This window comes from Vespula vulgaris, chromosome 22 (assembly GCF_905475345.1).
Source record: "Vespula vulgaris chromosome 22, iyVesVulg1.1, whole genome shotgun sequence".
NCBI lineage: Eukaryota > Metazoa > Arthropoda > Insecta > Hymenoptera > Vespidae > Vespula > Vespula vulgaris.
In genome coordinates, this window is record NC_066607.1 from 1,569,777 (window position 1) to 1,581,431 (window position 11,655).

General features: G+C 38.5%; 1 protein-coding gene across 3 annotated transcripts in view; it reads right to left on the reverse strand.

The window, feature by feature from the left end:
• Positions 1 to 11,655, reverse strand: part of LOC127071496 (transmembrane protein 132C) — an 88,245-nt gene that overhangs the window by 21,728 nt on the left and 54,862 nt on the right. For 2 of the 3 annotated variants that reach the window (XM_051010799.1, XM_051010798.1), the window contains exon 2: positions 1,556 to 2,690. In XM_051010799.1, coding sequence (XP_050866756.1) covers positions 1,556 to 2,690 — 1,135 coding nt within the window. Of the gene's footprint in view, positions 1 to 1,555; positions 2,691 to 9,620; positions 9,753 to 11,655 lie in introns of those variants that run through there. The other variant, XM_051010800.1, reaches the window with a different exon arrangement.

The following is an 11,655-nucleotide window of genomic DNA, read 5'->3' on the forward strand; positions in this document are numbered from 1 at the left end:
GGGGCTGCGTTTGCTAGGCAATTACAACATTCGGATTGAGTTATTTCCGGCTAGCCTGTTGGTCCCATTTACATAGAGATCACTCGAATGATCAAACTGCCCACTACTACGTAATGTTCGAAATATCTTTGTGGTCATACATATATATGTGTGTATACATATATATTGCATATATATATATATATATATATATATATATATACACATCTTTGTGTCTCTAGCTTTTTCTATTTTTTATTTTTGTACTCTTTTTTAAAGATGATCCGATGCAAAAATTACGAAAATGATTTTAACTTCCGATGACCTCGCTTGACCTTTTCTCCTCCACCTCTGGCTGTCTGTCTACGTAACCGATAACGTTGCGTTCGCTTATCCATCGTGGTATCGCCATTGAAACGGGTCACGTCAAACTGTTCCGAAGTCGATGACAACGGCAAAGAAGAAGAAGAAGAAGAAGAAGAAGAAGAAGAAGAAAAAGAAGAAGAAGAAGAAGAAGAAGAAGAAGAAGAAGAAAAAGAAGAAGACGACTACGACTACGACTACGTCACTTTTCCTAACCGGATGTTGCGTTTCTCACGCGGATTGGTAGAAATGCAGATAGCATTAGACGTTGTAAACGTGGTACAGGCGCTGTCTCGTACGAAGCTGCCTCTTTCCTTTCTCGGGACTTATCGATTTCTTAACGAGTGAAACGTTAACAGTACTTACTTACACAAATACTGATTTAATGATTTATCCGATTAGAAAATTTCTTTTCGCTTTTGTAATCTTCCTATTAGGTAATCGTATAAATCGATAAACGGTGAGAGAAAGAGAAATGAAAGAAAAAAGAGAAAGAGAGAAAGAAAAACGTGGTAGAAACGTTTCAGAAATATTACTTATATATCTACACGTTGCAGGTGCTCAAGCTTAACGCAGAATCTTGGAAGACGAAGAACGGCAAGTGCTTCAGGGAACGTGACGGAACGAAGCGAGTTTCTTGAGAAATACGCACGACGTGAGATCTGTGAACGCTACTCGAACGAACGAACTCTCGGTCTAGGACCGCAATGATTTTTATCCAAATAAAAATGAGGAGAATCAGGAGAACGGAGCGTATCAGGAAGGAGAAAAAGAAAAGTCACTTGGCTGTATTCGCGGGAGTTGAGGAATTACAATGTAAAGTCGACTCGAGAGATATTCTTCCTCTATCTCTCTCTCTCTTTCTTTTTATATATATATATATATATATATATATATATATCTTGCTTTCTTTTTAAAATGGAAGGAACCTCGATATTTTGCCTTTAAATTCTTACTACGGTATTTATAATTTACGACTTTAGAAAAGCACCTTACAGAATGAGAGTTGCTCGTTTAAGGATCGTAAAAAGGGAAGAAATTTTGTTGTAAGCACTCTACATTTCTTCTTTCTAGCAACGTTTTTAACATTACACAAATTTTCTAGTAAAAGAGTGAGTGAGTATGTGTGAGAAAAAGAGAGAGAGAGAGAGAAAGAGAGAAAGATAAATAGAGAGAGAGAGAGAGAGAGAGAGAGAAAAAGAGACGAACATACCTGAGATAAACGGCTATGACCAAAGGTGGGCGTTCCTGTCTGAGATCTGTCAGCTTGGCCGGATGTAGGAAGGCCGGAACGTGTAGCCTCGATCTGGGATATAACGGGCCGTGAGGTACGAGTAGCGTGAGAGAATCGTCGGCCTTGAGCTCCTTGTAGGCCGCACGATTGGGCGCAAGGGGCACTTGGCCGAGTGGCGTCACTGGTTGAATTTGCACTCTTGGCCGGCAGAAAGCTGCCCCTCCGTCTGAATTACCAGAGGCAACGTCCTCGGTACGTGGTTCCAGTACGGAGTAAGCGACCTGGACGAGCCTCGGCAAACTCTTGGCGACCTTGACACGTCCGGAAGCATCAGGAGGAGGTAGAGGAGCCCACCAATCTGCTGGTATCGTAATTTGGGCCAAGCAAACGCCGTTCTCGCCATCTGGACTACACGCTGCTGTTAAGGCAGAGTTTGTTGATGTTGAGGACGATGAGGAGGACGACGAAGATGACGATGACGATGACGATGATGACGATGTTGAAGAACTCGAGGAGCTAGAATATTCTCTTCTTCCGTTATTATTCAAACTTCTCAACGGTGTCGCCAGACTAGCGTGGAGAACAACGCAAACCCTCTGATGACGAGCAAGGAGTAATTGTCTTCTACCACCGGCTTCGCTTCCAGCGTGGAATAAAACCCGAAGGACTGGAGAATCCCTAGGCACGCTATTACCAACTAAATGTGCGGACATGTCCAAATGTCTAGCACCCAATTCCTGAGCGTCCATTATCGTCGCGGCTGTTAAATTGCGTCTGGTCTCCGGTCCTGGTAGAGCATCCAATGGATCGGGTACGATATAACGGGCTGGTACCGTCTGCTTCGTACTGAAAGGACCATAGCTCGCTCTAACTGACACTGGTTCGCTCGTTTGAAAGACGGTGAACTTGTCTATTGATAAAACCGAGCCTGGTGGCGGTGAAGGTACCGAACCAGCACTGTTCGATGCCGATACGCTTGTACCTGTACCCGTAGATGATGCAGCTATCGCTGGTATCGTATCCGTTCGAGATGGGTAATATGGTCTTGGTGTGTGTTTCAAAAAGAATCCGCCATCTTTGTTCTCAAAATGGACCTCCACCGATGCCGCAACATCTGCAATGATAAAAGCCATGTCCCCTATATTAAAAATTTCCAACGGTATTATTTTATATTCGTTTTCGTTTTAGTTTTCGTTTTAGTTTTCGTTCATTCCGTACCCTCGATTCAATTTTATCTATTTACATTTATGTATTTAGATGTAACATGATTGATGATGAAAAAGCATGAGTAGTATCTACCGCATCCTACGTTGGTAAGGTTCTACGAATAAGGGTTAAATTTGCATTCCGAGAAGAACGATGTTCAGGATCAAGGGGTTATACATCGAGACGCTGTTCTTGTAAACCAAGCGCATCAGCAATTTCGTTCCGCTTCGGCAGACATTTAGAAATGCTTTTCCGCTTTCGTGAATATTGATTCTCAGACACGGAGATATAGATCATCGAAATAAACTATTCTGAATAATGATTTTCATTGAAATTTTATGGATCACGGTTATATCCGTTATTCGTTTATACATTAATCGCGTGTTAACAATTTTCTATCTTCTTCTTATATAAATCATTATATGATCTCAAAGGAAATATTTCTCTGTCAAGTTTTACGATTTTAGTAGAACTGGAGTTCGGTCTCGTAAAATTTTTCATTTTCAGCAGCCGCAATAAAGGTATCACGTTGGTCTCGCTGTAAGCTTCCTCGCTCAACTGCGGAGGTAGCAAGAGAGGGAGAGAGAGAGAGAGAGAGAAAGAGAGAGAGAGAGAGAGAGAGATATTGAATTCGAAACTTAAGCTTCATCGTGCTCTAGCGACTCGATTAATCTTAAGACACGTGTGCCTGAAATGTAACTATACCTAAGCTTTGAAAAGAAATACGGGTCTATTCATAGTACGCTTAGTAGTGACCGGAACCTAGTTCCTGACTTATAACTAACGATCGATCCGAGAAGATTGCCTTGTTCGATCGATGCACATCGATCTATACGATAGTTAGATACTTTATTATAGGGGAAAAAAAAAAAAGAAAAAAAATGAAAACGAAGAATAAAAGAGAAGATAGACGTAGCACGAATTTTACGATGTTTTACAAACAGAAGCGACATTTCTTAAAAGCTCTTACATATCTTTTCCAATATAAATTCATTTATCTGTCAAAATGGAATATAATTTCGTTTATCTTATACGAAAATATAATAAATAAATATATGGAAGAAAACCGCCGAATGAAAAGCCGACTCGTGTTACGTTCGCCGCAAATTCGATACCTTCGTATAGGATACTTGAAAATCTCGTGGTATGTAGTATCGGAAGGGTTCGAAACACGGGTGCCTTTAGCGGCCCGTAATTCTCGTACGGTCCCGAGAATTCAGCCCTTGAATATAAACGACGTTAGTGCCGTTCTGTTAACGGGTCTTATAGGTGCCCCGTGGCGCTTACATCGTGCGACGTTGGCAAACTTGTTGGCGGTTCTGAATAGAGATTACACCATAATAGCGTAGAGTCTACCACCCCTTTGGATCATAGTGTCCACGCGAAGCCCTCGGCTTTGACAAGCAATTTCTCCGGATTTGCCCTGACACCGAGGAGTGTTACGTACCTAGTTGAAACATATACTCTAATTATGCGATCGGTAGTTAAACGATAACCAAGAACAAACATATATTGTATTTCTTGGATTCTATTATTTATACTAAAACAATACAATTCCCCACTTCTCTCTCTCTCTCTCTCTGTCTCTCTCTCTTTCTCTCTTTCTCTTTTGTACACGATCATTAATAATTTGTTTGAAACGTATCGTAACTTCATTGTGTTTACGGTGAATAGATATGCATACTGTTCGTTGTTTGTTACACCTAATCCTATGAAATACATAATTCGCGAAACTTTGGACGAAATCGTTCGAGCCATCCACCTCTGGGGGCTTTCGAAATCGTTACGGAACAATATGCTTGATAGCCGCGCCTTTTGTGTTAAAAAGTTTTGCATCCAGTAACTTCTTCCTTTCTCTCTCTCCCTCACTCTCTCTCTCGTTCTCCTTCTTCTAGCAAACTTTCCCCTATATACTGGATATTCATTTCGCATAACAAAGTTTCCAGTAGATACGCTCCGAAGGGGAGACACTTTCTTCTTCCTTCTTACATTTCTCCCACCGAAAGTAGCAAGTTTATCGACTCGAGATTTCTGTTATACAAGTGTGCAAATGTTCGTAACGTTGCTGCCTACCTCCACTCTCTCTCTCTCTCTCTCCACTCTTCGCCCTCAATCCTTCCTTAGATCGATATATCGATAATAATAAATTCCTCGATACATCGTCGACATATATATATATATATATATATATATATATATATATCCTGTCGACAGATTTTTACGAACGATAAATAAAAATCTTTTTTATTTTTTTTTGTCGAGGATAATCCGAGGACAAAAAAGAAAGTATTACGCGACGATCAGGACTGGGGTGGGGTGAGGGAGGGTGAGAAGGAAGAAGAGGGAGGGAGCGGGTCACGACCGAACGTTCTACTTTCATTAATTCCAAACGACGACATTTAATTACAACGTGTATAACGTGACAAATTCTGTTACGACATCTGCACGTCGTCGCGGCATTTAATCATCATCGCCAGGGCGTACTTTAAACAGCGTTGGAATGCGAATAAAACGAACAACCTCGTGCATCCTCGCGTAACGAGACTTCTGGAATTAAAGGTTGTGAAAGAGTTCGAAGAAACGAAAAAAAAAAAGAAAAAAAAGAAAGAAAGAAAGAAAGAAAGAAAGAAAGAAAGAAAGAAAGTTCGGCAAAAGTTCGTGCCAATCATTATTAGCTCGTGCTTTCTTCCGTCCGAAAAATGAGCGCCGACGTTCGAATCGCTATTTATCTTGGAACCTTCGAGACCAGAGCTTTCCAAAGGAATGATTAATTCTGAAAAAAGTCGACAGCGTCGGGACGATCTTTCTTCTCGAGTTTAAAAAATCGTCAACGTCCGGTTAACGTTTAGGGTGTATGTTAGTCGTCTTGTTAGTTGAAGTATAATTTAAAGAATTAAATGTTTGTTTATTTATATAATATATATATATATATTTCTCTATCCATCTCTCTCTCTCTCTCTTTCTCTCTCTGTAAAGGTATTTATTTATTTCCCTCTCTCTCTCTCTATGTCTCTATCTCTACACATATAAATAAATATTTCTATTTCTTTTTCTCACTCTCACGTTCTCTTCCAAGACGATACAAAGGTTGTACGTCGCAATGTTAGAACATTCGGTTTGAAAGAGCCATGGAAAACAGTGTCCCTCTTGGTAGGAAAGTTTGCGAAGGTAGGTAAGTACGTACCTCTTTGCGAGTTTAAACTTGGAAGATGCAAAGGTGAGAAAAGAGGAGTAGGAGATAGAGAGGAGTAAGAGGAGAGGACCAGTTGTAAATCGGCATGAGGAACGGCAAGGTATGGTGAGAGGCTCCGCTCGAATCGAACATAAATTTTATCGTAAATCCCCGAGTAAGCGCCAGCTGCCCACGCTCGCCTTCACGTAAAATGGTGGTGGAAAACGCGAGAAAAGAAGGACCGTGAAACACCCCCTCTCGTCCTCCTTTTCTCCTACTTCTCCCTTTTTGCCATGGCTTATCCTACTCCACGCCACTTATTTTACTCTTTACTTCCTCTTTTTCTATCCTTCTCCTTTCTATCCTTTCTACTTCTTCATCCTCCTTAACTCCTTTTTCTCCCGGCCTTGCGAATCTATTTGCATAATAAGCAGCGGCTAGATAATTCTTCGATCCGTTTGAGTAATTGAATAATTTTTAACAACCCCTTTTACATTCTCGCACCTTTACACTTCTTGTATGAGTATGTATGTGTGTGTGTATATATAATATATATGTATAATAAAAATGTGTATGCATATAATAAATAAAAAAATATATATATAATGGAACAAAAATATATATTTTTATCTAGTGTATATATGTATATGCATATATATATAAATATATATATATTTGCATGTAAATGTACTCTAAATGAAAAATATATATATATATATATATATATATATATATATATATATGATAATTGTCGTCGTACGTGCCCTCGAACATTCTCACAAATATTATTAGACGCATCGTAATGAGTAATTCTTCGTAGTACCTAAAATTTTGTCTCATAAACGAGAAAAAGAAAAACAAAATTTGAGAAAAAATCATAAAAAAAGAAAGTTCATTCGACCAACGGTGCGTAAATTATAATGATGTTAAACGGGCGGGCATTTTTTTTTGTTCTTTTTTCTTTTTCTCTCCCATTCGTTCCCTTTCCACTCCCATTGCCCACCACTCCACCTTTCCACCCTTTTTCTCGTTAGCATAGTTTTTCACGCGAGTAACCGCAACATTTCGATGCTTTTTCGGCTCATGCATTATTCCAATTCCCGACTACATTTAATCTTCTTTAGGTGAAAACGGTAAGAACGAGTTATACGTCGAAAAAGAAAAAAAAAAGAAAGAAAAAAAAGGGAGAGAAAGAAAAAGAAAAAAGAGAAAAAAGATTGTATCACTCAACGACGACTACGAATGTCGGCAATCTTGAAAATTCATGAAGTCTTTCGTTATTATCTCATCGCAATAGATGCTTGACGAACGAACGATCATCTTTCTACCATATTGATAATGGCACATTAAAGCAAACGCAAAAAAAGAAAAAAGAAAAAAAAAAAGAAAAAGATAACAAAATATCAGCATTAATTATTTCTCCCTGTTGTGCCATTTAATTACTTTTATTTCCTCTTTGCGTACATAATGAATTGTGATTGCGCGTACGTACGTATATACATACAGACATACATACATACATACAATATATATAGATATGCATATATATATATATAGAAATATATTTAGAACATGCGACCGTACGGAATCTGAATAATCGTCCGACAGGACAAATCGTTAATAGACCATGAATAGTAAACGAGTTGACCGCGTAAAAAGGCGCGACGTCGTTCTGACGCGTGAGCTCGTAAATGAAATGGAGCTCACCGGCACGATAATATTTTATTAAAGCGTGGCATATATCAAGTTCGAACATGGACTTGTTCGACGGACAAGAGGAAAATGAAAAATCGAAAGGAAGAGGAAAGAAAAGAAAAAAAAATTAAACAAATTATTAAAAAGAAAAAAAAGGAAAAAGAAAAGATCAATGAATAAATAAACAAACAAGAGACACAAAATGAAAAGGAACAAAAAAAAATGTTCTCGGTGATGGTTTTCAAGAGCGTAATCCATTTGTTGTCCTTCTTTATCCCTCCCTCTCCCTCTCTCTCTCTCTCTCTCTCTGTTTTGCCCTCTTTATCTCTTGCTTGCTCTTCGATAGATAGAACTACTCGCTTATGGCCAAACGCGTTCAGTTGTGAGAACGCGCGAATCCGATCGGATTGACGTCGTTGATATCGTGGAACATCGTCGTTTTGGCATATAGAGGCACGTCGAACCACTGATACCTCTTCGTTTGGCTCTCGTCCAGCTCGTACTCCAAACACCGTCTAGGATAACTGCCAAGGGTCGTTAGCACGTCGTCCTTTAAACTCTCTCTCTCTCTCTCTCTTCCTCTCTCAAGTTATCGTAGAGATTCTCTCTCTCTCTCTCTTTCTCTCTGTTTCACTGCCTCTATTTCTGTACAGTTTCGCGCAGCACACCGTGTCCTTGAAAGGACACCCTACCCTTCTCATAATCTCCTTCTCGTGGCTTATCCAGACATTATCGAGGAGATATCCGCACAAGCTCGTTCTATTACATAGGCCACTACAAAAGATCAACGCGATACTTTCAAGAAGATTATTTCCGCAGAATGTTTTGGCAAAGAACTCTTACGGCCTTTGGTTTTCTTACTTAGACAGAGTTAGTTTTGTCCTTGCGATATTACTTCCGAAGAAGAATGTCGCACGTTAAAAGACGCGTTATCGCGACAGGAAAATTTTCCGGTTTGGTAGTTTCGTGACAATGGTGCCGTCGAAAAAGCTCGTTGAGCCTTGCGAATGAGAAGGAGAGAGAGAAACAGAGAGATAGAGAGACAGAGAGAAAGAGAGAAAGAACTTATATATAGATATATATATATATACTAGGTCCATTCAAGCTCTAAGGTCTCCCAATTTTTTTTTCCTTTTTTTCCTGAAAAACTACTTACACAAGAAAGTTGAAATCGTTGTCACTTAATTCTTAACATAGTCATTCTAGTACATCTAGACATTTTTTAGAAACGCCGACGTTAACGATTTCTTAGGGATCTGTTACATTTGCTGAAGAATCCTTGATGCAAGAATGACGCGACTGAAATAAAGAGGAATGAACGGACGTACCGAGAATGTCCTTTGGAGTTGATAAAAAGAAAGATCATCGTTCATTGTGTTTCAAAAAGTATTCTACTAGAATGTCGGGATGCATTTCACGAAGATGTTTCATGGACGATATGTTTCTTTCGAGAAATGTTTCCAATAAGAAGAACCCCGTCAGAAATAGTGTGCTCTTCCATCAAGACAATGTGTTACTGCTCATCGGGTGGCCTATGAGATTTCTTCACGACGACAACGTCAAAGTGATTCCTCGTGTTTCTTACTCGACTGACCATGCACCTATCACCGATTTTCCAACGTTGAACGTTGAAGGACACTCTCCGTGTGGTCGCTGTTCTTCATTTCCCAGTCTACCGTACAGTACACAGTTCCTTGCATCGAGAAGCATTTCTCAGTTGGTAAAACAGATCCCTGAAGAATCGTTAACAACGACATATGGGATCATGGCGTCGAAACGTTTTCAAAAATGGCTACCTAACCTATATACAGGGATAAATATCTTGAGTTTCAGTTTTCTAATGGAAAAATCTTTTTTCTTTCTTTTTTTTTCGCAAAAAAAGAATCACTTAATCGCATTAAAGTACCTTAGAAATTCAATGGATAGTATGAACATACTATGTATATGTCTGTTAAATAAAAGCGAACTTACTTCGCATAACGTTTGCAGTTTACAATTGGATAGTCCTCGCGGAAACACTTCGTGTCCAAAACATTGAAGTAGAGGAACCCGATCTTACTAGCAATTTTGTCACCCGAACGCTGGAGGCAGTCATAGAACTTCTCGTCGCAGGAACAATGCAACCTTACGCCACCGTCGTTGGTCACCGGAGGAACGGTGAAGGGTTAAATTATTGAATATCGATAAAGGGAGGACTTGGAATACGCGCGACAACCTCTCATATCCCGTGGGAGAACAGTAAGTAGATCCCAAAAGATTATCTTTCGTCACGCGAAACTCGCTTTTGATACTATCATATATATATATACACACACACATATATATATGTATATATATATATATAAAATATCGTACCAACGCTCGTGTCAATTTACGATAGAATATGTTGAATTTTAATAACGTATTTAATAATAATAATAATAATAATAATAATAATAATAATAATAATAATAGTAATAATAATAATAGTAATAATAATAATAATAATAATAATAATAATAATAATAAAAGAAGTCGTCCGTTATTGGCCAGCATAAATTTGTTAAATAAATCCTTATAAATTTCACATTCTCTTATTCCGACATATATAACATGCTATATTATAAATTTATTTATTTCAGTAGATTAAATATTATATGGATTTACGTATCTATATATTTGTTAGACCCATCAAAACTGTCGTTATTCGAAGAAGGAAAGGAAAAATCGGAAATAATCAGAAAATCAATGGCCGACTATAATAAATGTTGAAGCAAACGTAGCTAATCACGATGTAATGGCCAATAACTTTTGGCTTCTCTACCGGGGCCGAAAAAGAGGACAAAAACAGAAGGACTAAAAAAAAAAGGAATTAAAAAAGATTAATCCTTTGTTTATGACACTCAAATTGTATCTGCTAGCGATCACTATGCCCGAGTTTCATTGCGATTCATTTATTCCAGTTCGTTGGAACGAACTAATAAACGATGCAACGTAGACGACACGTCGCTGCGTCTGCACGCGTGTAAACGACACGCGTAATGATGACACGAGCGGTAGAATATGGAAGCAATAAAAGTAACGTCGCTCGATAATCCACGGGATGTGTGGACGACAAGCAAACAATATAGTGGATACGTATAGTACGTATACGTGTTAAACTCGTTAATCAATCATTAATACATTTTTTAAGAAAGTACAAATAAAAATTACTCGTTCGAATATGATCAGAATCATAAGTACGAAAGAAGAAGATTCGACGAAGAATGATCGATCGATCTATAGATCGACTTATTGTGTCTTACACGCATATACATATATAAAATATAATATATGTATCATCGATCAATATTTATATATGAGCGCGAGGTATCACGAAACAAGGAAAAAATTGATATCGTCTTGGGATAATTCGTTCGAAGAGAGAAAGAGAGAGAAAAAATAAAAAAAAAAGAAAAGAAAAGAAAAAGTGGTAAAGACGATATTTCGGATCTCATCGTTTCAATTCCTTTAAAGAAACAAAACGATACTATAGTTACGAATAAGCGCTGAAATGAAAGGCTGTTCCACCTTGTATAGATGGAAGGGTTTGTCAGATTGTGCTTGGTCATCATAGCCTCGATAATATCGTCGCAATAATCGTGCTCGCGGCAGCAAGCATCGGTCTCGGCGAATCGCCCAAGATCGTCGTAATCCGTCGCAATGTTTCCGCTTCCGCACCACTTTGTTCCTGAGGATAAAGAAAAGATAAAAGAGAAAAAGAAAAATATATCTATATATATATACATACATATATATATATATATATAGATATAGATATAAAGACGAACCGAAAGAGAGTACGAGAGAGAGAGAGAGAGAGAGAGAGAGAGAGAGAGAGAAATAAAAGGTTAAAAGAGAACAATACTGTCTTATAAAAATCGTCGTAGAGAAAGATAAATCTAGTCCTTCCAATCTCACCTGGAAAGATCAAATTCAAGGGACGACGTGTACTTTCTCGTAGATCGTTGCTGTCTGGAACTTCAAT